Source organism: Hypanus sabinus, chromosome 16 (genome assembly GCF_030144855.1).
Source record: "Hypanus sabinus isolate sHypSab1 chromosome 16, sHypSab1.hap1, whole genome shotgun sequence".
NCBI classification, from domain to species: Eukaryota; Metazoa; Chordata; class Chondrichthyes; order Myliobatiformes; family Dasyatidae; genus Hypanus; species Hypanus sabinus.
Genome location: NC_082721.1, coordinates 23,385,448 through 23,412,602, shown reverse-complemented (window position 1 = coordinate 23,412,602; position 27,155 = coordinate 23,385,448). Strand labels below are relative to the sequence as shown.

The 27,155-nt window shown below is 38.3% G+C and overlaps 1 protein-coding gene across 4 annotated transcripts in view; it reads right to left on the bottom strand.

Moving 5' to 3' along the window:
* The window catches only part of si:ch211-129c21.1 (uncharacterized protein LOC563087 homolog), a 75,346-nt gene that overhangs the window by 7,090 nt on the left and 41,101 nt on the right, over positions 1 to 27,155 (bottom strand). For 3 of the 4 annotated variants that reach the window (XM_059991277.1, XM_059991279.1, XM_059991278.1), the window contains 9 exons: positions 25,656 to 25,766; positions 24,446 to 24,597; positions 22,578 to 22,753; positions 19,892 to 20,048; positions 11,662 to 11,884; positions 6,585 to 6,700; positions 6,310 to 6,476; positions 6,065 to 6,117; positions 1,996 to 3,359 (listed from right to left, as the gene is read on the bottom strand). In XM_059991277.1, coding sequence (XP_059847260.1) covers positions 2,572 to 3,359; positions 6,065 to 6,117; positions 6,310 to 6,476; positions 6,585 to 6,700; positions 11,662 to 11,884; positions 19,892 to 20,048; positions 22,578 to 22,753; positions 24,446 to 24,597; positions 25,656 to 25,766 — 1,943 coding nt within the window. In that variant the 3' untranslated portion in view covers positions 1,996 to 2,571. Of the gene's footprint in view, positions 1 to 1,995; positions 3,360 to 6,064; positions 6,118 to 6,309; positions 6,477 to 6,584; positions 6,701 to 11,661; positions 11,885 to 19,891; positions 20,049 to 22,577; positions 22,754 to 24,445; positions 24,598 to 25,655; positions 25,767 to 27,155 lie in introns of those variants that run through there. The other variant, XM_059991280.1, reaches the window with a different exon arrangement.

Here is a 27,155-nt window from a genome sequence, read left to right as displayed (position 1 = left end):
TCCAGCAGGAATCTCTGTGAAACAAACAGAGGCAGGAACTAGAGCTCATTTCCTACCTCTCCAGTAATGTGAAAAGGTGACTGATGTTTTAGAGTCTGACTGATGCATTTAAATGTTACTCTCGATTACAAGCATCAACTCTACTTGTTGCTCCATCTCCAGGAGCAGCCAGACATAATGATAATCTTGGAAACAGGGGAAGTAGTCAGAATAGATGAATCACTCAACAGCTTCTTGCATGAAACTCTGAATACAACTTGTCCATGCCAGAAGCAGTCTTACTTAGCACCCAAAGATTGGGAATGCAGGACTGAAAGGCAATCAAAAATTGTAGAGCATCAAATTTAATAGAAGGGACATATATGACAATTCTAATTTTTTCTAAATTTAAACATAGTTTGAGAAAACCAATGAAATGTGGTAGGGGGATTTTGTTGAATCTTTTCAATTCAACAAAATAGATCTTTTGGCCATTAATGTAAGAAATGCAATCATCCGACAAGCAGAAGGAGATAAATGAATTGACTCCATCATTGGTGGACCAAAGATTACGGTAATAGGATGAGGTTGTAAATCAATATTCAACACCGTGGGAATAATATCAAAAATGTCTTTCCAATATTTTTCCAAAGACGGACATGACCAAAACATATGAGTTAGAGAGGCTATCTCAGAATGACATCTGTCACATACAGGAGTTATGTGGGAATAAAAACGAGCTAATTTATCCTTGGATATATGAGCCCTGTGCACAACTTTAAACTGTATCAATGAATGTTTAGAACATACAGAGGATGAATTGACTAGTTGAAGGATTTTATCCCAATTCTCAATAGGGATAGTAAAGTTAAGTTCCCTTTCTCAATCATTCTTAATCTTATAAAAGGCCTCTGAATGTATTTCCATAATTATATTGTAAACATTTGATATTACACCTTTCTGAAAAGGATTTAGTTCTAACAATTTCTCCAAAATACCCATAGAATCTAGATTTGGAAAGGTAGGAAGAACAGTGTTGGAGGCCATTCATTGAATACTTTCACATGATGTAATTTGACCCTGTTCCAATCCTATTTTTTTTTCTGGTTCTGATTATATATATGTGGAGAGGATCGGAGTTGATGACTCTTTGTCTTTTCTTAGATACTATAAACAGCCCATTTTTTTTCTTTTTCTTTTTTTTTAGTTAGTGGTTAGTTTGTTAGATTAGTTCTTGTTTTTTTGGGGTAATTTTTTTTTCTTTTTCTGTTTTTTTTTCATATTGATATACCTAGTTTTTTTTTTGGCTTGCTCACATTATACTCGTATCACGTATGATTTGGTAAGACTTAACTATACTGTACTTATTGTTAATGTATTCTTTTATGCTCATTTTAATTTAGTAATTTTGTAATCCCAATAATTATGTATCAATCTCACCATGTTGATATTAATAAAAAGATTGAAAAAGGAAAAATTGTAGAGCATCCCCTTCAATTGATATCTCAGTTGAAAACATAAATCCTTGGATATTACATATTTCATAGACATTCTACCCTGTTTAATGCAATCAGTGTGCTGCCTAACTAACCACAGAAATACTATTTTACACAAAACTACAGGTTCACCCTTTGATTTCTGATAGCTTTGCTCACAATAACACTATCGTGTCAACGGTCTAAAGTTAAATATACAAAAGGAGAGAATAAAAAAAGGCAGGACAATTTCATCCAGAATGTTATAGAATACTGAGATATGTTCAAAAGCAAGACTATTGAAGTGATGGCTAAAGTGCATTCAAAAGGCAAGTGAGTGAGTAAGTGAACTGAATAAGTGAGAAAGGATTGAGATATGTGATGATAATACACGAGGAGATTGAAATAATCCACTTGTGAGAGGGTGTTATTTTCCTGTTCTTAATAATTCTTGTGTTAAAACAGTTTATGCCAATATTAGTCATAAAACTAAAGGTCTGACAAATGTGTATTTGTTGTGATTACATGAATGTTAAACGTTATATCACACACATTTTAATGCTACATGAAAGAACATAAAAAGAGTAAGCAAAACAGCACGATTCAATCCTCACAGCATTAGTATTTGTCCAGAATGCACATAAGAAATTCAGTGATTTCATGCTCCCAGGGATTAGCTAAACTCACACATGCGTATATGAGAATTAATGCTGCAACTCCATCTTTATTGACCATCCACAGTGCTTTCAATCAAGCTTATTGGGAATATACTGTATGAACACCTAACTAAATCAATAGTACCCAACTATGAAAAACACATGGCACTTTTAAGTTAAGAGTTTTTTTTAAATACACCATAGACTAAAGGAATATTGATTTTCTCCTGGGTTGAAATATATAAAACATAGATTACTGTGCCCTTTTACAGAACTTACAATGATATACAGTCTATTATTGAATGAATGATATGGCTCATTCTTCCATATTAACATTAGATCAGGTAAAACAGCCTCTCTCACAATATCTAAGTGAGAGACATATTATAGAAAGGATGAAAAAAAGGCTATACTGCATTACCCAATATTCACAGCATGTTGATTTTGTCATTTCCATAGTCTTACTCTTCTGATTCAGTCTGATCAGCATCAATGTACTCCAATTCATCACAAACAAACAATGGTCTAGCACAGCTGGAGTTAGTATTCTCTAGTGGCATTGAATTATTGTTGCTGTTTGTCACAAGTGAATTTGTATTGGTGATACTTGTAAGTGGAAGGTCAACATTGTTCAGAGCACCCTTTAGTTGTGGACCCTCTGACAATGGTGTTTTCTCCTCCAGCTGTTGTTCTAAGTCATTCAAAATGGTAGCTTCTACTCTTCTATTTTCATTTACAGGTGGTTGCAATAATAACGGCACATGACCTTTATAAATATTCCATGTAAGAAGTAGTATGAACATAATGATGAAAAGTACCAAGAAACCTTTCAGTGTTAATTCAGTTTGAAGGTTATCTTGTATCATAGGTAAGTTGCCTCTGCGAAAGGTATTGCCTGGTGAAGTTGGCACACTGGCTGATTTAGCACCAACATCTGTCTTATTTAGAATGGGATGTTGACCCACTCTAGGTTTATATGTAGACGAGTAGAGAAAATAACTTGCTGAGACTTGTGAAATTAGCTTGCCAGCCACTGTTTCAACAGAGAGGCAGTCATACTGTCCTTCATCTTCTGTAGAAACATTAAATATTATTAAGCCGACATTGAAGTGGTGGTATCGTGAACCTGCTGCAGGAATTGCTCTTCTTTTGTGTAACCATTGCATTTGAGCCAAGTTAGATGCAGGATAACAATTCAAAACCATGTTGTTTCCAGGAATAATTATCTGCTTTTCTGCTTTGTAGATTTCTGAACAAGAGAATATTTGTGTTATTATTACTATCAGCAAAATCGTACTACAGTACTAAGAAATGCTAAAAAGCACAAATTGCCAAAAATTACTTAAGACATGGATAGAAATTTGAACAAATGTAGTACAGTTAACACTTCATGCAACACATGATAAAATATGGATATCACAGGTCCTTGCATTGTGGATCAATAGGTAAACATTCAGCAGCAGAAACTCATCTGATTCTATACTTTCTGGGCCAGAAGGTACAGAAACCATTGTCTCATGATCTTGCTTGATTTTAGCACTTCTAAATATTGAGTTACCAGTCTTCTTCCACATCCAAATGCATGAGATAACTTATTGACAGAACAATCTACAGTAATTTGCTACAATAGATTGCAAAAAATGAAGAAGCAAAATGGTGGTATACATATTCATTCACAGGACATGAGTTTGCAGGTTGAGTCAGCATTTAGTTGCCTCTCTCTAGTTGTCCTTGAGAAGGAGGCAATGAGCTGCCTTCTTGAACTGTGTAAATATACCCCAAAATGCTGTCTAAGGAGAGAATTGCAGGATTTTGACCTAGCAACTGTGAAGGAGCAGCAATATATAAGCCAAGATGCAGTGTGACTTAGAGGTGGTATTATTAACTATAAAATCACTATCTGAACTTTTAACTCTGTGAGCCTGAGGGAAAGTGAGGTTGATAGGCAAGAAGATGAAAGAAAAACTGGAAGGAAAAAGAGAAAAAGTAGACAACTCAGACAACCCATTGCTCTACTCTCCCTACGGTCATGACTGTGTGGCTAGGCACAGATCAAAGGCTATCTATACATTCACCATTGATACCACTGTTGTTGGCAGAATCTTAGATGGCGATAAGGAAACATACAAGAGCAAAATAGATCAGCTGTCACAACAACCTTGTACTCAATGTCAGTAAGAGCAAGGAATTCATTGTAGACTTCAGTAAGCAAAGCTGGGAGAACACACACCAATCCTCATAGATGTGGCTAACGTGGAAAGGGTGAGCAGTTTCAAGTTCTAGGGCATCAACATCTCAAAGGATCTATCCTGGGCCCACCATTTTGATGCAAACACAATGAAGGCATATCAACAACTATACTTCATAAGGATTTTGAAGAAATTTGATAAGTTACTAAAGACCCTAGCAAATGTTTACAGATGTAGATGTTCTGTCCATTCACCCACTGGTATGGAAGTGCCAATGCACAGGACCGTAAGAGGCTTCTGAGCATTGTAGACTCAGCCAGTCCCATCAAAGGCACAAGCCTCCCCACCACTGAGGATGTTTTCTAAAGGCCGGTGCTTCAAGAATGCAGCATTCATTATTACTTGCTTCAAGACCTTGGCCTCAATATTTCCTTGTGCAACTGGATCTTTGATTTCCTCACTTGCAGACACCGGTCAGTTCAGATTGGCAGCAACATCTCCTCCACAATCTTTATCAGTACAGGTGCACCACGAGGCTGTGGGCTTAACTCCTGCTCTACTTGCTTTACACTTATGACCATAGGCCAAATCAAAGGTGATGACGAATCAGTATATAGGAGGGAGATTAAAAATCTGGCTGAGTGGTACCACAACAACCTCTTATTCAAATGTCAGCAAGACCAAGGAGCTATTTATTGATCTCAGGAGGAGGAAACCAGAGATCCATGAACCAGTCCCCATCAGAGGATCAGAGATGGAGAGGGTCAGCAACTTTAAATTCCTTGGTGTTATTATTTCAGAGGTTTTGAAGATTTGGCATGACATCTAAAACTTTGACAAAGTTCTACAGATGTATGGTGGAGAGTATATTGACAAGCTGCATCACAGCCTGGTATGGAAATACCAATGCCCTTGAATGGAAAACCCTACAAGAAGTAGTGGATACAGCCCAGTCTATCATGGGTAAAGCCCTCCGTACCATTGAGCACATCTACACAGAGTGTTGTCACAGCAACCATCATCAGGGACACCAACCGCTAGGCCATGCTGCCTTCAGGAAGAAGATACAGGAGCCCCAGGACTTGCTCCACCATTCAGGAACAGTTAGTACCCCTCATCCATCAGGCTCTTGAACAAGAGGGGATAACTTCACTCATCTTCTTCAACACATAGGCTGTTCCCACAACCTATGGACTCACTTTCAAGGAGTCTTCATCTCATGTTCTCGATATTTATTGCTTATTTATTTATTATTATTGTTATAATTTTATTTTTCAGAGGTCAAGCTGGTAAAATTATTAATAGTTGTTAATAGTTCTTCATTTTCTTTCTTTTGTATTTGCACACTTTATTGTCTTTTGCATGCTGTCTGCCCTGTTGGTGCAGTCTTTCATCGATTCTATTATGGTTATTGGATTTATTGAATATGCTGTGATTTGTATATGGCGACATACAAGCACTTCGATAATAAATTACTTTGAACATCTGGGACATGTTATCTTCTCATTACTACCATCAGGGTGGAGGTATCAGAGCTTGAAGACCCAAACTCAATGTTTTAGGAACAGCTTTGCCCCTCTGCCATCAGACTTTTGAATACTTCTTCTCTTTTGCACTATGTGTTTATTTTCACTGTAACATAATAAATTGTTTTGCCTGTATTGTATTGCTGCACAAGACAATAAATTTTACAAGTTAAGACAGTATCAATAAATCTGATTCTGATTTAAGCAATATCTATGAAACAGGTAATCATGAAACATACCCTGGTCAGGACATTTTGAAGGATCTCCATCATCTACATTCTGAACTAAATTCCTAAAGGTGGTAAAATAAATATTAAATTAGAGCATGGAATAATGCATCAACAAATAATAATCATAGTAACTGATACAAAGTTCTGTAGCTAAACAGCCCTGGCCTTATTAAAGACATTTAAATGCCAAATGATGAGAAATTAATTTAAAACTATGGCACAAAGATATTCATACTCTTGCATAGTTTACTCACTGTATATCAATATTTTCCTTTGAAATGTAAACACATTGGCCTGTCATTTTATCCCATCCACAGTAAGGGTCTCTAGCGAGTACACAGTCCCAACAGTTGATATATTGTGTGCAAATAGCAACCGGCACTTGTACAACCAGTGATGGGGATCCAACATACAACTGACCCTAGGAGACAAATAAATGTTCTGAAACTGATACATTGATAAGTGAAATTCCTATTCAAAGTAGAATACCACAGAAGCAGAAAGGTATTTGACTTTATGGTTGTTATACCCTTTCTGAAGAAAGCTGTAAATTTTGTACTGGCTCTGCAGAAAGGAACAGCTGCATCTCTTCAATGATAAACATATCTCTTTCCAAACTAAGGGCTTTGTGCAGGTATCCTGTATCTATAAAAGAACACAGCTATGTTAACATATAGTGGTCATAAAAATATATCCTCATGATTATAAATCCATTGCTATGTTCTGGAAATTATAATAATACACTACATGGTCATGCACTTTGCAAAACTGAATTTGGTCTGATGGGTGATACTTCCATCCTTCTTTGCTATAGGGTAGGATGGAATACCCAATTTAAATAAAACCGCTGCAAAAATCTTAGTCCCCTATCTTTTTTTTTTACCAATCACCAGCCTCTGAGCTGGTCCCTTTTCTTTCAAAATCAGAAACTAAAGATCAAGAAACAAGAACTGAAAATATCCAGTTAATTGGAAGTCTGCATTAAACACATGAATCTGCCCTGTCTTTACCAGGCAGAGGATATAAATTGTAATTCAGTTCTCAACAAATTTGTTCAGAACTTATAATGTTGTGAAAGGAATTGATCATCTTTGTGTAAAAACTATTTTAGTGAGTAGGCTAGAAAGAAAGTCAGGCTCCTATTCTCAAATTTTGTAAAGGTGTAAACTATGTTCAACGCTAGAACATATTTTCCCAAATATCAGTAGACCTACAAAATAGAATGACTTCTCACGCGGTGAACATGGATTTTTAAGTTCCTTCAAGTGAGACTGTTCCCTTCCTGCCTGAGATGAAGATCACCTGATAGAACAGGAAGGTATTGTACAATGCTTATCAGAGCTAAAGTACTTTCCTGGTCAAGTCTGATCACCTAAGGAAGAAGGTAAAGTACTCAATGGGTCAACTTTTTAATGAAATGCACTTTCAGTTCTCCATGTACAGTACTATGCAAGAGTCTGAGCCACATATGTATAGCTAGGGTGCCTAAGACTTTTGCACAGATACTGTAGTAATTATATCTATATATTGCACTGTACTACTGCTACAAAAAATACTAATTTCATGACATATATGAGTAATGATAAACCTAATTGTGATCTGGGTCTCTATTGTGGACTGAGAATGGGAAGGTGGCAGGGAAAGGGGAATCATGATTGGGAAAAGGGGAAGGGAGAGGGGAGAGAATGGGAAGCACCATCCAGGTATTCTGTAATGAACAATAAACCAATTATTTGGAATCAAATGACCTTGCCTGGTGTCTCAGGGTTGGGTGTGTCTGCACCTATGCCACCTCCCACCCTGGCACTCCTTCCTCTGCCACGTGTCCTACACCTCTCATGTGGTGCTGTACCCTCTCCATTCCCAACTTCCTTTGCTCTCATCAGATATATAAACTTACTCTTTGCTCCATGTCGACAAATACAGTACTGTGCAGAAGTCTTAGCAACCTCAGCTGTGTACAATAAATGTGCCTAAGACTTTTGCACAGTACTGTAGGTTACATGGCTTCTGTTCAGCATTTCAATTCGGCATTCAACGCTGTTGTCCCACAGACCTCAGTGAGCAAACTCCCAATCCTCGGACAAAATACACCACTGTGCATCTGGGTGTTGGACTTCCTAACCAACAGACCTCAGATAGTCAGATGCACCTGCTTTGCACTGCCCATCATTCTCAACATAGGTGCCTTCCAGTGCTGTGTGCTGAGCCCATTGCTGTACATTCTGCTCACACATGACTGCCTGGCCAAATATCTGAATAATCAAATTCTGAAGTTTGCCAATTACATGACAATGGTGGAGCTCATCACCAACAACGATGAGATGGCCTACTGAGAGAAGGTGAAAGAGCTCAAAGCCTGGTGGCAGGCAAATAACTTCTTCCTCAATGTCATCAAGACAACAGAGATGGTTATCGACTTCAGGAGAACTTGCACCATGCACACCTCTCTTTACATTGGTGACCCAGCAGTGGAAACTGTGAGCATTTTCAGACTCCTGGGATTGCATATCATGCACAATTTCTCATGGTCCCAGAACACATTTCACACAATCAGGACAGCTCACCAATATCTCTACTTTTTGAGGAGGCTGAAGGGAGCTGGACTATGCGCATCTATACTAACGTCAATCTACAGATGCACAGTAGAGAGCATCCTAACATGCTGCATCACTGCTCAGAATCAGAATCAGGTTCATTATCACCAGCATGTGACGTGTTGTCGAGTGGTCTTTTTGTAAAGTAGAAGTTACCACAACGTGAAATTTGTTAACTTAGCAGCAGCCGTTTGATGCAATACATAATATAGAAGAGAAAAATAAATAAATCTTACTCAGTATATTTTATACAGTATACATATAATGAATAGATTAAAAATTGTGCAAAAACCAGAAATACTATATATTTTTAAAAAGTGAGGTGGTGTTCAAGGGTTCAATGCCTGTTTAAGAGCCAGATGGCAGAGAGGAAGAAGCTGTCTCTGAATTGCTAAGTGTGTGTCCTCAGGCATCTGTACCTCTTACCTGATGCTAACAGTGAGAAAAGGGTATGCTCTTGGGTGCTGGAGATCTTTAATAATGGACACTGCCTTTCTGAGACACTGCTCCTTAAAGATGTCTTGGGAACTTCATAGGCTAGTACCCAAGATGGAGCTGACTAAGTCTACAACCCTCTGCAGTTTCTTTCGGTCCTGTGCAGTAGCAGGATGCTCTCCATGGTACACCTATAGAAGTTTTTGGGTGTATTTGTTGACATAACAAATCTCTTCAAACTCCTTCTAAAGTATAGCTGCTGTCTTGCCTTCTTTGTAGCTGCATCAGTATGTTGGAAAACTGCAACAGGAAAGCTCTTGTAGACAGGAAAGCTCTGCAACAGCTAGTCAAAACTGACAAATACATGACCAGCACCAGCCTACCCACCATCAGGGACGTATATACAGAATTGTGCCTGAAACATCATAAAGGAGCCAACCCACCTTGCTCATGGAATGTTTGTCCCACTCCCATCAGGATCACCAAAAAACAATTATTTTCCCCAAGCAGTAAAGCTGATCAACACCTCCACCCACTGTCCCACCTCTCCACACCACAACCACCACTACTTTATCATTTCCTGTCAACCACCTTAAGTACAGACACTTCTGTACCTTGCATCACTTTATGGATATACAAGCAATCTATGTATATAAGCTACTGTATCTTATGTATGTATATTTATCATGTTTTTTTTAGTTATTGTGTTCAGTATCTCATGTTTTTTGTTTTGTGCTGCTGTGGATCTGGAGTAACACTTACTGTATTTTGTTCTCCTTTACATTTGTTTAGTGTAAGTGACATTAAACAATCTTGACACAAACAAGAGAAAATCCGCAGAAACTGGAAATCTGAGCGACACACACAAAGTGCTGGAGGAACTCTGCAGGCTAGGCAGCATTTATGGAAAAGAGTACAGTCGATGTTTCATGCCAAAACCCTTCCGTCCTGCCAAAGACTGTACTCTTTACAGAGCAAATGGGGTAGACAAATAACCTTATAAAATTTTCATTTTCCAGGAGGAACCTACTTCTAAGTTAGTTACAGGAACATTCGTCAAATTCTTTCTGTGTGGCTCCCTGCAGCTTCCTTCCACACATCACTGACTTCAACCATCATGGAGCAAGACGGCTCGCAACTGCACTCTTCTGTTGACGTACATATCAAAGAGACTCCCCCCACCCCCAACCATAATGATAATTAACTTTAAAAGATCATTTATGTCTGTGTAATGAGCTTGTTACACAAAAGATCAATTATTTTCACCATTCATTTAGCTGCAATTGTTTTTGGATCAGCTTGCAGAAAAACAACAACATATAGCACACATTTTGCATGACAGCACAGACTTAAAGACTTACTTGCTCCTATATGGACGACAACTAAATCAGCTGGACTATCATGTCAAATATTATTCTTTCAGTGGAGTATAAAAGTGCACTTGTAGGGATAAATTCATCTCGTGATGTCATTACCCATTCAATCTCATATGAAATTTGAAGACGTTCTTGCAATACAACTTTTCAATACTTTTAAAAGAAATGCATTTTTCCAGTGCCTTTCAGATCACTAGCAGAACATCCCAAAGCAATCTGCAACCGATGTGTAGTCTATATTGAAATAGACATACTGCAACATTCAGTTTGTGCACTATGAATTATCACATAAAGCCATAAGATAGCGTCAAAATACAGTAATCAATTTTAGTAATGTTGTTCTACCTAAGCCATATTTATTTTGTCGGTAGAAAAGGCATTGCAATGGTTCCTTAAATCTGAAACCAGATCACATAAGATTATAATTAAAGGATTTCATTAAAACCATTTAAAACATTTGAGTGTCATGTTACAATTGCGTGTTAGAAATACAGCCTTATGTCACGAAACAAGAATCATCTCTGTTCAGCTCCCAGAAATTTTCACTTGGGAATAAAACAGGATTCAAACTCATGTAGTCCTCAGTGTCACTTGGCTGTGTTTATACAGCAAATGATCATTTTAGAATAAGAAGCAGGCTAAAAATAATTACATCTTGCATCCAAAAGACAGACAATGGGAGATGAATTTAAGTCCAAAAGAATTTATCAAAACTACCTACAGCATCAGTGATTCATCCATAAAGTGACGAATGCATTTGATTTGGTTTACACAAGGGAAAATGCGGCATTAAAATGGTATTCTATGTGCAACCCATTCTAAACTGACTTAGGAAGGTAAATTGCTTCGAGCTAAATATACATGGCAAGCAATGAAATATAGTTACTTTCCAACTTTTACTCTCTTATTTTGATTAGTGTATGCACAGCAAGCTGAAAAATGAATTGCCGCCTAAATGTCAGGTATCTCAAGATGTGAACTCAAACAATACTGATTATTTATTTAATGAATCAATGCCTTGAAACCCAGTTTAGTCATTTTGTCAATGCTATGCACAGTGTAGATCTCAGTATAATGCAAATTCTCTGAGTAAACTAGTTTCAAATCTTCTGTAAGCCACATTCTTAGGAGGCAATTAAGCAGTTAATATGTAAAAGAGATTACTGATTATACAGTATATGCACAGAAAATAGTTTACCTGTTCCCAGAAAAATGACATCGTATTCTTTTCGGTTGACAGTTGTAACTCTGTCCACAACTATCTGGGTGTACTTCACACCCTGCTTGATTAATTTGGGTTGGTTGTTGATGGGGGTCACTAAATCATCCATTAAAGGATGATCTCTAACAAACTGGAGTGTTTTGTCTGGCAGATCCAGTGAAGTCTTAAAACCACTCTTTCGGATATTATTGTTGATACACTAAGGGGAAAATGGAGGAAAGAAGTTGTCTTTGTTAGTTGGGGGTTCAAATGTTACAAACTCAAAATCTTTACAATAATATACAGTATATGAACATTATTTGTAAATATGAGATAGAGCTGGAATTGTTGGATAAATTCATTTTTTCCATCATACTTGTCTTCTTAATGAAAATGCTGGGTTGAACTGGAGGATGGTCTCATGTGGGCAAGCAGAGATTTTGCAAGAAAGTGGGCAATGAATGTTGACTGGCTACTTTCTTTGAAATTGGCAGAGCTAAGCAGGAACCCCTTTCCTTGCTCAAAAACCACACATCTGAACTGAAAGTTAAGAAGTACTATTTAGTGTTTGGGTGCGGAAAACATAGATGATATTCCCCATTCCTAACCACTAGAGCTTAAGACAAAATGGAAAGTACATTTTCTTTCAACTTGGAACATCTGATGATCAAACCTAAACTTTTGTGGACTGCAGGATGTGGTACATGTATTGTTAAAGTAGACAGGAAAGCTGCTTCATTGAAATTCTTTATACGGTATATTAGAATTTTTGGGCAAGTCTGCTGAAAGGATCAACATACAGAATATAGTTTTCTTTTACATATTAATTCTTTTGCTAAAATGCTCAGATCAAATTTAATAACACAAATTGCCAACCTGTGGCTGTACAGAAGAATAACCTAAATAATCAGCACAGACCATTGAAACCCTTCTGTCATTATTCAATATGTCAGACAATATATTATTTCAGAACTTTATAGAGGACTCTGTTTTTCAATCAAATATAGTTGATTTTAGCTGAATTATTGCAAAAGTAAACTAACACATTAGGGAGGGTAGTAAAGCATCAAGGCTAAAGTTCTGATAGTTATTCAGTGGTATACTGGAATGTGCCGAATGAGAATTTCATTCAAGAAATTAAATCATCTGTAAAATTCTTTCTGACATGGATCAGTTCATATGTGCAAAGAGGAAACTTATAAGGAGAAAAAAGTGTTAAGGGACACAAATTGGTCTGAGGTCATTTGTGTTAAATGTGTGATAGAGAATCAGTTACAAATTGCACTCCCACATGACATTCACGGACTTCAATGGATCAGAACATGTGCTTTCAGTTTAATCCTCATGATCAAGGTAAATTTCTGTCTCTAGGTCATGGAATTGTACAGCACAGGCACAAACTTTCTCCACCTTGTTCATGCTGACTGTAGTATCTGTCTAAGCTAACCCCATTTGCCTGCATTAATCACACATTCTTACCAATTCAAGAATCTGTTCAAACGTCTCGTAAATGATGTGTTTATATCTGCCACTACCACCTCCTTGGAGGGTTTCTTCCAGATAACCAGCAACCTCTGTGAGAAAAGACTAATTCTCAGACTGCCTTTAAATTTCTCCCTTCCTACTTTAGACCAGTGCCCTCTAATTCTAGACTCCCCTGCCCTGGCAAAAAGACTATATATGCTAACCAGCTCTAATAGTCGTATCTCAGCCTCTCATGGTCGGTGAGAATAAAGCCAGCCTATCCAATATCTTCTTATAACTACAGCACTCATTCTGGTGAATGTCTTCTGTACTCTCTATTGCTTCCTTTCTGTGATATGGAAAACCAGAACTGTACACAATACTCTAAATGCAGTTTAATCAATGTTTTATTTTCGCAGCTGAATCACAACATCACAATTTTTACTCTCAATGCCCAACCTTTGAAGGCAATCATACCAAATGCCTTTTTCACTACCCTATCCACCTATGAAGTCACTTTCAATAAGCCATGGACTTACATCCCAAAGTTCCACTGTACTCCAATGCTCCTGAGGTCCCTGCCATTTACTCTATATCCAGCCACAATACGACTTCCTGAAGTGCATCTCCTCATGCTTGTCTGAATTAAATTCCAGTTACGTCCACTCTGCCCCACTTTCCAGCTAATTTATGTTCTTCTCTATCCTTTCTTTGCCAACTATAACTCAACTCACTGGGTTTGTACTGACTATCATTCCTATCTGTACTAATCCCAATTGCCTGTATTAATTTTATGATCCTCTAAGCCTTGCTTATTCAATGGTTCTTCAAGGTTGCTATTGTTTCTACCTCTGCCTTTGGCAGCTTATTCTAGATGCCAACTGCTCTTTGTGTGGAATATTTACCCTTTAAATTCTCCTTTAAACCTTCTCTCTCTCATCTTAAACCAATGTTCTATAACTATGGTAAAAAGGCACAGGCTTTCTATCCTTATCTGTGCTTTTCGTGATTTTACGTACTTCTGTCACAACAACTCTCAGCCTCTTTCAATCCAGGAAAAATTGACCCACCATATCCAATCTCTCCTTATAACTCAAATCCTGCAATCCAAAAAACACAATGCATCTTTTCTGCTCCTTCTCTAGTTTATTCACATTTTTAATGTAGTGTAACAACCAGAACCTCACACAATACTCCAAGTTCAGCATAACTAATGTTTTGTATGACTGTAACATGGATTCTCAACTCCTGTCCTCACTGTGTGTGTTCTTTGCTGGGCTTAACTTCCCAAAGTGCATCACATTGCACTTTGCCAAGTTAAATTCCACCTACTATTCCTTTTCCTATTTGCCTGTTGTAACTTTAGACACATTCTTCACTGTCCACTGCATGAATAATTTGGACATCATCCAAGTTATTAGTCATATACCCTACATTCTCATCCAAATTAAAAGATATGATAGAGGACTCAGTATTGATCTTTGTGGCAGACTGACCTTAGGCCACCAATCTGAAAAAACAACCTAAAACTTCTGCCCTCTATTTCCCACCACCAGATCAATTTTGAATCCATTTCACTAGCTGTCCTTGGATATCATATGTTTTAACCTTCTGGAGTAGCCTACTCATTGAGACAATGTCAAAGGCCTTGCTAAAATCCACATATACATCTCCTACTCCACCCTTATCAATCCTCTTGGTCATCTCTTCAAAAAAAATCTCAATCAAAGTTTTTGAGAGGTGGAGGGAGGGGAAGGAGTGCAAGCTGGCAGGTGATAAATAAACCAGATAGGGTGGGTAGGAGAGGGGGAAGTGATAAGCTTGGAGGTGATAGGTGGAAAAGGTAAAGGGCTGAGAAAGAAGGAATCTGTTAGGACAAGAGACTGGACCATGGAAGAAAGAAAAAGAGAAGGAGCACCATAGGGAGGTGATAGGCAGCTAAGGAGAAGAGGGGAGCCAGAATGAAGAATGGAAAAAAGGGAAGCGAGAGTGAGGAAATTACTGGAAGCTAGAGAAATTAGTGTTCATGCCAACAGGTTGGAGGCAACCCAGATGGAATATGAGGTGTGCTTCTCCAACTTAAGAGTGGCCTTGTCAGGGCAGCAGAGGAGACCATAGACTGACATATTCAAATGGGAATGGGAAATAGAATTAAAATGGGTTGCCACCGGAAAATTCCATGTTTTGTGTGGATGGAGTGAAGGTGCTTGATGAAGTGGTCCCCAGTCTATGTTGGGTCTCACTGATGTAGAGGAGGCTGCACTGGGATCACTGGAAGCAGTAGATGACCCTGACAAACTTACAGATGATGTGGCACCTCAGCTGAGGGGCTGCTTGTGGCTCTGAATGGTGGTGTGGGAAAAGGTGTAGGAGCAGGTTTAGCACTTGTCCTGCTTGCAGGGATAAATGCCTGGAGGGAAATCAGTGGGGAGGGACAAGTGAACAAAGGAGCCATGTAGAGAGCAGTCTCTGTGAAAGCAGAGAGGGGGAAGGGAAAGGTGAGTTGAGTGGTAGGATCCCATTGAAAATGGCATAAGTTATGGAGAATGGTGTGCTGGATGTAAAGTCTTGTGAGGTGGTAGGTAAAGACAAGGGGAACTCTAACACTGTTTTGGTGGTGGGAAGATGGGGTGATCATGGATGTACAGGAAATGGAGGAGATGCCCTACCTCAAGGACCAAACTTACCTTACCAAGATATGGCCACTGTCCCCTAAAGGTTCATGCACAGATGCTTCTATCACTTGCCTATCTTCATTCTTTATTATAAGGTCTAATATACTCCTTCATTGCAGGACTCTACATACTGCTTCAAAAACTACACCTATCTAAACCCCTTGCATTAAGGCAATACTGGGCAAGTTAAAATCCTCCACTACTACAACTTGATTACTTTTACATCCATTTGAAATCTACCTACAAATAGAACATAGGACAGTACAGTACAGCACAGGACCAAGCTTTTTAGTCCATGATGTCAGTGCCAAATGTGCTGTCAAATTAAAATAAATCTTTTTGGTCTGCACATGATCTCTATCCGTTCATTTCCTGTGTGTTCATCTATCTATCTAAAAGGCCCTTAAATGTAAATATTTCATCTTCTGCACTCCATCACATCAACGTTGTTGCTCTGCTCATTGAGCTGCCAGACCATGCAAACATGCCATCAAACATGTTTCCAAGATTGCAACAATATCATTATCCTGGTTTGATCCATGCTTCCAACTCATCCATCTTATTTGAATAATGAACAAAATGGATGAGCTTAGAGCGTGGATCGGTACTTGGAACTATGAAGTTGTGGTCATTTCAGAGACCTGGATGGCTCAGGGGCAGGAATGGCAACTTCAAGGCTTTAGATGTTACAGAAGGGACAGGGAGGGAGGCAAAAGAGGTGGGGGCATGGCACTGTTGATCAGAGATAGTGTCATGGCTACAGAAAAGGAGGAAGTTATGGAAGGTTTGTCTACGAAGTCTCTGTGGGTGGAAGTTAGAAACAGGAGGGAGTCAATAACTCTACTTGTTTTTTTATAGACCACCCAATAGTAACAGGGACAATGAGGAGCAGATAGGAAGACAGATTCTGGAACGGTGCAATAATAACAGGGTGGTCATGATGGGAGATTTTAATTTCCCCAAAACTGATTGGCATCTCCCTAGAGCAAGGGGCTTAGATGGGGTGGAGTTTGTTAGGTGCGTTCAGGAAGGTTTCCTGACACAATATGTAGATAAGCCTACAAGAGGAGAGGCTGTACTTGATCTGGTATTGGGAAATAAACCTGGTCAGGTGTCAGATCTCTCAGTGGGAGAGCATTTCAGAGATAGTGACTTCCTTTACCAAAGCATTGGAAAGGGATAGGAAAAGACAAATTAGGAAAGTGTTTAATTGGAGTAAGGGGAAATATGAAGCTATCAGGCAGGAACTTGGAGGCGTAAATTGGGAAAAGATGTTCTCAGGGAAATGTATGGCAGAAATGTGGCAAATCTTCAGGGGATATTTGCATGGCATTCTGCAAAGGTACGTTCCAATGAGACAGGGAAAAAATGTTAGGGTACAGGAACCATGGTGTACAAAAGCTGTTGAAAATCTAGTTAAGAAGAAAAGCTTATGAAAGGTTCAAAAAGCTAGGTAATGATAGAGATCTAGAAAATTATAAGGCAAGCAGGAAGGAGCTTAAGAATGAAATCAGGAGAGCTAGAAGAAACCATGAGAAGGCCTTGGTGAGCAGTAATAAGGAAAACCCCAAGGCGTTCTACAAGTATGTGAAGAGCAAGAGGATAAGACATGAGAGAATAGGACCAATCAAATGTGACAGTGGAAAAGTATGTATGGAACCAGAGGAGACAGCAGAGGTACTTAATGAATACCTTGCTTCAGTATTCACTACAAAAAGGGATCTTGGCAATTGTAGGGATGACTTACAGTGGACTGAAAAGCTTGAGCATATAGACATTAAGAAAGAGTATGTGCTGGAGCTTTTGGAAAGCATCAAGTTGGATAAGTCACCAGTACCCCAGGCTGCTGTAGGAGGCAAGGGAGGATATTGCTGAGCCTCTGGCAGTGACCTTTGCATCATCAATGGGAATGGGAGAGGTTCCAGAGGATTAGAGGGTTGCAGATGTTGTCCCCTTATTCAAGAAAGGGATAGCCCAGGAAATTATAGACCAGTGAGTCTTACTTCAGTGGTTGTTAAGTTGATGGAATAGATCCTGAGAGACAGGATTTATGAACATTTGGAGAGGTATAATATGATTAGGAATAGTCAGCATGGCTTTGTCAAAGGCAGGTCTTGCCTTGCAAGCCTGATTGAATTTTTTGAGGATGTGACTAAACACATTGAAGAACATAGAGCAGTCGATGTAGTGTATATGGATTTCAGCAAGGCATTTGATAAGGTACCCCATGCAAGGCTTATTGAGAAAGTAAGGAGGCATGGGATCCAAGGGGACATTGCTTTGTGGATCCAGAATTGGCTTGCCCACAGAAGTCAAAGAGTGTTTGTAGACCAGTCATATTCTGCATAGAGGTCAATGACCAGTGGTGTGCCTCAGGGATCTCGTTTGGGACCCCTTCTCTTCATGATTTTTATAAAGTACCTGGATAAGGAAGTGGAAGGATGGGTTAGTAAATTTGCTAACGACACTAAGGTTGGAGGTGTTGTGGATAGTGCGGATGGCTATTAGAGTTTACAGTGAGACATTGATAGGATGCAAAACTGAGAAGTGGCAGATGGAGTTCAACCCAGGTAAGTGTGAGGTGGTTCATTTTGGTAGGTCACGATATAGTATTAATGATAAGACTCTTGGCAATGTGGAAAATCAGAGGGATTGGGGTTCGAGTCCACTGGACACTCAAAGCTGCTGCGCAGGTTGACTGTATGGTTAAGAAGGCATATGGTGCATTGGCCTTTGTCATCTGTGGGATTGAGTTTAAGAGTTGAGAGGTAATGTTACAGTTACATAGGACCCTGGTCAGACTCCACTTGGAGTACTGTGCTCGGTTCTGGTCGCTTCACTACAGGAAGGTTGTGGAAACTATAGAAAGGGTGCAGAGGAGATTTACAAGGATGTTGCCCAGATTGGGGAGCATGCCTTATGAGAATAGGTTGAGTGAGCTTTGCCTTTTCTCCTTAGAGCAGCGGAGGATGAGAGGTGACTTAATAGAAGTGCATAAGATGATGAGAGGCATTGATCGAGTAGATAGCCAGAGGCTTTTTCCCAGGCCTGAAATGGCTAACATGAGAGAACACAGTTTTAAGGTGCTTGGAAGTAGGTACAGAGGAGATGTCAGGAGTAAATTTTTTGCAGAGAGTGGTGAGTGTGTGGAATGAACTGCTGGCGACGGTGATGGACGTGGATATGATAGGATCTTTTTAGAGACTCCTGGGTACATGGAGCTTAGAAAATCAGAGGGCTAAGGGTTACCCCAAATAATTTCTGAAGTAAGTGCATGTTAAGCACAGAGTTGTGGGCCGAAGGGCCTGTGTTGTGCTGTAGGTTTCCTATGTTTCTATTTGTGAGGTTCCTTGCATTAAAGCAAATGCTGTTAAGCCTGCTGGTTCTTTTATGCTTCCTCTCCTGCTGCTGATTGCTGTGCTTTCTAGACTTGGCTGTTCTATTTTCTACAAACGAGTCAGCATCCTCACTAACTACACTGCCTCATGAGTTTAAAATCTTCTGTGTAGCACTATCAAACCTTCCCTGAAGGATTCCTTGTAGGTCCCCTTCCAGAATCATAAAGAAATCTTCACAGCTACACAAAGAGAGTGAGAAATCAACTTCCATTACAGACAACAGGGATTAATGACATCAGAGTGCTGAGCACATGCACTGCTCACCCAGGCCCAACCTACATGAGTCTTCATAAGCTCTGCACTTGACCAATGCATAGTTCATCTATGGAGCATGCTTCTTGACTGCAGGGTTTCACTTCAGGTTCCTAGTATAGCAATAATGTGGGCAAGGACTTGCATCATGTTCTGGTCTGACAATGCTGTCAGAACATCTCTATATATGATGGCATAATGACCCCTTTTGGTGCTGATTCCATTCATTTCTCATTTCTGGGAAAACTTCCTGAGCATTGAGTAGAGTAATAACATAAAGCCTTAACTCATTTCAATAGCCTTGAAGTTGAACTCAAAATTCTTGCTTATTGAATCAAAGAAAAATGTCAATATAGCATGGAAAAGCCTGGAAAAGTACCATATCTATTAAATTACTCAGAAGACTCATTTTCTTTCAAGGGAAGTCTTAATACTTACAGCACCTGGACGAGGGACAGGAACTGTTCCACTGTACGTCACCCACTTGATACGAGATTGTTCTACTGTTACAGGTGACTTGAATTTCCCTTCATTGAACACCTCCTGAATTTTAGACATTCCAAAGGCACAAACTGCAGACATGTCTTGTTTCCCCCTAAACAATTTAGTGCTATATTATATCTTTATCACAAAACAATTGTTCACAAACCTGCATGCAATTTTCTCTCTATAACCAACATTAAGCCTTTTATTAAATGACTGCTGACAGGCCCCATTCAATTTTAAAACACTTCTCATTTACCTCATTATTAATGTAATGATGAACTTACATAATTATGCACCTTACTGATTCAGTGTGGTAAGTTTGTAAAATTATTCTCTCTTTTCTCCAGTCAAGTTACAACACTCTTTTTGACTAAAAGCGGGATCAATCGGCACAAACACAAGTTCACTGTTGAGATATAACTGTTAAGTGGTCTCTAGGTTTAGTCAGGCTTTCATACCTGGGTCTTAACAGGCTCTTTGATGAATAGATGAAAGAATAAATGCCATCGGCATAATAGCAATGACAAATTAACAACAATGCTGTGATAAAATAAAATTTTAAAAAACATGAGCAGCAAGCTAGTAAATTATAAAATGCTGCAGATGATGAACACCTGAAACAAAAACAAAGAAGTGGAAACAGTCATAATTCCTGGTCAGTACTCTTTAGTTGATCTCAAACAGAGTGACAAATAGAACACTATAACAGTACTCATCTTTACTGGACCATGGAGAAGGAAAGTAGTCTGATTCATCAGGCCAAATGGCATCCATTTGCACCAAGAGTTCCTTTCTTTAATCTTTCAACTCTTTTGCAAGAAAAGCCAATAATCTACTTTTGCATCATACTATACATGATTTCACAGCACTCTCTTTTTCAATTTGGGATATGATGCCTTATATAGGTACCTTGCCAAATGAACACTGTGCTCCGATCTTGGAACACTCTGTGGCACCAGGCTATTCAACAACAAAAAGTCTGATGACCAGGTCTGGTCCTATCATTATCTAAAATTCCCAGCATGCTTTATTTTTGAAATCAGCTTTCCTGGTGTATTAGGACTATACCAATGCTTTCCAATATCAGGAATACTGTATTTATACTTATTTTGTTCATTGACTTCTCCCCCAGTATAGTAAGGTCCAATTTTGCATCCCAAATAATGTCCAGATTAAGGTTAGTTAATTCAGCATGTCTATAGAACCGAATATGAAATTTAATTGTTTCTTGGGTTGATAAAAAAAAGATGAACTTATATACTCAGTATGCCAGTGTTGGATTACTATACTGTATATCATTCAGGGCAAAGAATCAGTTTTCAATGGAATAATGCTGAACAAAACAAAGTTATGTAATTGAATTTTAAAACAATTAAACACATCAGGAATTGTGGAGCACTGAGGGCCAGTGGCAGTGAGAAACCTAGAGCAATTAATAAAATTGAAAATACTTGGCAAATGCAGATCACTATAGTCAACAACTCCTCGCATGATATGGATGCCGGGATTCTAAAGGAGGTGGCTGCAGAAATAATCAAGGTTATGCAACAGTTTTCCAGAATTTACCTGTAAAAATAATTCCGGAAAAGAGGACATAGAAAATAGTAAAATCATATACGGCCCTCTGTTGGTCGAGGTTGACCATGGATGTTGTGTCCTGGGTGTTGAAGCCAATACACAAGCCAGTATGCAAATCAGGGCATGTATGATATGGAGATCAAGCTGTTGCCCATGTAGCAGGCTGCCCCTCTCCATGCAGGTGATAAATTCAAAGGAACAGCAAAGACTGACACAGTTTAGCATCAGTGTCATCACAGGAGTTGCCAGTCATGTTGAACTCAATGTCAGACTGATTTAGGGACTCCAGCACTGAATTTTTCCTTGGAGTTTACTCCCAAAACTATCGCTATGAATGGGTATAGCCGCAAGGAAGCAAGAGATTTGAATTAGGAGATTTCCTTGTCCTAGAAGAGCTGCCAACAATAGCTGACGAGCCCCAATTGCCTGAAGTGACTGGTTTTAAGGCACCAGTAACCTGCCTTTGCCCTTTCTTCGGTCAGTAAAAATAGTTCTGCCAGGCCTAGTAGCAAAGCCACACATGAAAGCCAAGAGCAGGACTTGGAAGTCAGAGGATATTTGAGATGCTCGCCATTGGGAGCATTTAATAGGTAGTGGGAGCTTATCCCCACTACCCTCTTGCCCCCAGCTATGACAAACCTTAAGAAACACAATAGTAAAACAGTATTTAACAAGTCTCATTGAACTTTTTTAGGGTTTAACTGAAAAGATAAAGGGGAACCACCTAATGTGGTATATCTAGATTTTCAAAAGGCTTTTGGTAAGCTACCAACATAAAGCTGAGCATAATATATAGGTCATATATGTGGACTGTAGTGATTCAAGATGGCTCATTGCCATCTTTCCATGGAAAATTAGAGTTCGGATTGCCAGCAACAGCTTCATCATCTATCAATGCTATACCTAGTATACACTAAAAAGAATCATTGTAAAGACAAGGAAAACCTATTGAAGAAACAGAACTACAACTTAACTATTAAAACTTTAATTTCTTAAATAGATTTTACAAGAATTTAGGCCACATAATTTGCTTGGCTTACAAACAACTGGTTATTCTTACCACTGTGGAGTAAAAACTGCATAGAAAATATTGTCTCTCCAGTTTGCTGCCCTCAACACAAAGACATCTTGAATAATGTTAAATGGAAAGTTTATTTTGGGAGCAGAACATATTAAACTGGCTTTCAGGAAGCTGGTCCACTTCCTCTGGAGGGTTCGCTGGCCACCTAGATCTCCCTGAATAAAGAAATGGGCAAGAATCAACAGAAACTCAGTTAAAGACCCCATCTTAAGCTTGAGTAATACATCTGATTCAACTGCCAGATCTCCCTAATAGCAATACTGCACAGGGTACCAAGAGGAATGATTCAATTTTGTGACATTTCATAACACCACAAAATCAAGCAAAGCTCTATAAACGCGGGGTGATTGATAAGTTCATGGCCTAAGGTAGAAGGAGTCAATTTTAGAAAACCGAGCACATTTATTTTTCAACATCATCCCCTCCTACATTTACACACTTAGTCCAACAGACCTGGACCTCTGGAAAGTGTCCACAGCAAGGGTGATTGATAAGTCTGTGGCCTAAGATAGAAGGAGATGAATTATTAACTCTAAACTTTCTGCATAATCACAAAGAGTTTACCAGAATGTGCATGTAACAAGAGCTGTATAACTCATCTCCTTCTACCTTAGGCCACAAACTTATCAATCACCCATCTGTGGACACTTTCTGGAGGTTCAAGATCCGTATGCTCCATGACCGCTGGACGAAGTGTGTAAATGTAGGAGGGGACTACGTTGAAAAACAAATGTGCTAGGTTTTTTAAAATTGACTCCTTCTACCTTAGGCCACAAACTTATCAATCACCCCTTGTAAATCCCTGCCTTATGATACCTGTAGATCTTGTCACTATTACAACTTTTGGGTTTCCCAGCTTCATTTTTTAAGATACATGCATGCCACATAACCTATAGCCATAAAAAAAAACAATAAAACATGTTCATGCCATAGGTTTAGGGACTTACCTTAAAATATTTCACATCCTACCCCTAAATCACTTCCCTCCTCCACACATAGATTCTCTAATCCAATATATAGGGCATAGTTGGGGAAAGCAAGTTAATATTCAAAAGGTTGTGGTGAAAGGTCACACATCCTAAAAGTTAATTTTGTTTGTTTCTGTCTCTAAATATTGCAAAATCTGCTGAGTATTTCTAAATTTTTCAGAATTTAAAATAAATGTGAATAAATATGACTGACTCGTGTTCTTTGTGTAAAAGAAATAGTTCCAACACATATTTAGAATCTAATTTCATATGCTAATACAATTAAATTTAAAATGGTACACAATGGCCGGTTGTCTGCAAGGTGTTTGAAATAGATGGAATCGCTCCAGTCTCTGTTAATTGAATTAATATGCCTTAATTACTGGAATTAGTTAACTACTGGCAACATGAGGTCATATTCCCAAGGGCTGAGACCCACCACATCCACCATTTCCTCCCCACCCTTACAACAAGCTATCATAAAATTACTGCACTGCCAGTAAAATGCAGTAGGACTGCTAACACAATTTGTGAAATCACTCTATCAAAGTGTTATATAATGTTCTGGAGAATTTAGACATAGTGCAAAATTAATACAGGCAATCCTTGCAATACCTGTAGATCTTGTCACTATTACAACTTTTGGGTTTCCCAGCTTCATTTTTTAAGATACATGCATGCCATTTGGATTCTGAAAATTCACCTTTGCAAAATTCAGAAATCACAACCCAAAGATTTGAGAGTCAGAATAAAATAAGCTCTTAAAGAACTTATGTGAAGAAAACTCAACTTTTTTCAACTTGTACAGAAAATTACAGTATGTCCCATATTCTAGAAATGAAATCCCCCAGTCTCCATATGACAGTTACCTATGCCTACCTTACATACTCGTGCAATTCTCGAAACTAGTAGTTTATTGTAGAATTCGAACTCAACAGCAGTTTCACTGAAGAATAGATATATCTTATCATCATCACCATCAGTACTATCTTTACTTTCTTGAACCACATCCAAATATATAAAGTTGGGCTCTGTTTCAAAATAAAGAACAATTATCTAACAACCATAATCAATTTAATAGAGGAATATTAAGTTGACATTGTATAGATAATGAAACAAATCAAGTTTTTGGAAAAAAACTCAAAGCTCTAAAACAAAGTAATATTACTTAAGAAAATATTGGCCTATATTTATATTGGTGATAGCAGAACCAGATGGACGGAGCATGACAGGTGAATGGGGTGAGGGGACAGAAGCAGTGAACAAAAGTGAGAAGAAAACTAAGTGAGCAGGTGAACACCTATCAGCCTCTGTTTCTCAACATCCCCCCCCCCACTGGTTTTATTTGCCTATCATCCCCTTTCCACCTGGTTCCACTTTCACCTATCAGCCTCTATACTGCACAATATCGCCAATACTGCTATATACTGGCAGTCTCTCCTGCTTCCTCAGAGTCCTGATGTAGGTCTCAACCCAAAATATCAAATTGTACCTTTTACCTTCATAGACATTACTTGATCTACTGAGTTCTTTCAGTATTATTTCTTTGTTAGGGCTAAGGCACGTTGATGCCTTGAAGCAGATACTTCTTTAATAATTAATCTTGCTGTGCTTCAATAAATAGGCTCATTTTTCATTTCTTAGTCATAGTATTTCTCACCTTGATAAAGATCAATTGGAGAAACTTCATCCCACCTCTCCCAACCCCCTTTGCTCTCTTTTACATGTTTTTCTTTTAGGAGTCAGTATTTTGATGATCTTACTTCATAATACATATAATCAAAAATTAATGTTTAATTCACAAGAATACCAAATAAAAATGTTAGATTTAGTTTCACACATTTTTGAAGTAGTATAATGGAGAGGCCTGTTTAAATCAACACCTAACCTGTAAAAAGAAAATCAATCTTCGAATGAAATTCACCATGGCTTTAGACTACATTCGGTACTTCTATACTGCAGTAAATGAAAACATCAAATTATATGCAGCTCTCCATCCCACTTCCCTTATCTCTTACTCATAAATAAATTTGAATAACAAAAAAATTGCCACCGGTGACCTTCAGTAAAGTGCATAAGATACGCTCACCATTTAGCCATGAAGTCTTGTACTCTGTCCTCAGGTTGTTCTTCAGGCTACGGAGTAGAATAGGCTCAGAACCAAGAAAGTTATTTGCTGTTGCAGAGTAAAATTCTCCATCTAAAACATATTAAATCAGAATGGTGCTTTCACTCCTTCTTGAATAATGGCTTTGAAATTATAATTATCACACCTTGCACTCTAAACTGGCTGGAAATTAGTGTTTGTTTCAAATTAACAGAATGGGATTTTGGTTTCCATGTTCTACCAGATTGATTGTATTCAATACTATTAACTAAATACTTACAGCTCAATTACATGCTTCATCCAGTTCAAAAAGTATTTTTTAACAGATTTCACAATTATTCTCTGTTCTCTCCTATTTCACTTGAAACCAATAATTAAATCTAAAGCATGATTTCGCCATGGTTAATTTAATGTCAGAATCAAAAGACTTGGTTTGAGCCTTGTGCACCGAGAAGATGCTGCTTTATCAAATATATCATCTTTCAGACAAGATATTCAAGCAAAGTATGTCTTTCATCTCATTTTATTCATTTACAACTCAACATGGATTATTAAAAGCAGATTAGTAATTATTGTTGTATTGCTCTCTCTATGACGAGGCTATATGCAATTTACTTTCCTTCTTTCCAACATAATATTTACTGGTTGATCTGTTTTGGGAACAGTCAATGTTCAGGAACGGCTTCTCCTCCGCCATTAGATTTCAGAATAGACAATGGATCCATGAACATTTCCCCAGTATTTTTCCCTCTCTTTTTTGCACCACTTATTTAATTTATTTTTTATTTATACTTACTGTAATTTATAGTTTTTATTATTATGTATTGTACGACAAATTTCATGACATACAGTATGCCGGTGATATTAAATCTGATTCTGATTCTGATAGGATGCTCAAGAAAGGTGATAGTTATTTTTTTCAAACAATAATTCCTTGGACAATGGCACAATATCAAGTACCTCAGCCAACAGGGTATTTTGTGATCTTGGCTTTTAAGGTTGATGTTATTTAATAATAAGCCTCATCTTTCATAAAAGAATCTAGGCTTGTCTGCGCCCAAAGATAATACATAATCATTGACCAAAAGGTCAACGTACTTATTCTGGAGATCTGCTACGTGTGATACACAGGCATCTATTCTGGAACCTCTGCTGTTTCTGATATTTATGAATGACTTGAATGAAAATATGGATAAGTGGATTTCTAAATTTCCAAGTGATACAAATACTGAAGGTGTTGTGGATGGTGTAGAAGACTACCTAAGGATTTAGATCAGTTACAGAGTATGGGGGGGAGAAATGGCAGATGGAAGTTTAACCTGGCCAAGTGTGAGGTGTTGCACTTTGAGAAGTCAAATATAAGAGGACAATATATTGTTAATTGCAGGATATTTAAGTGTGATGTTCAGGAGCATTTTGGAATTGAAGCCTATAGCGCCATGAAAGTGACTGCACAGGTTTAAGGATAGTAAAGAAAGTACA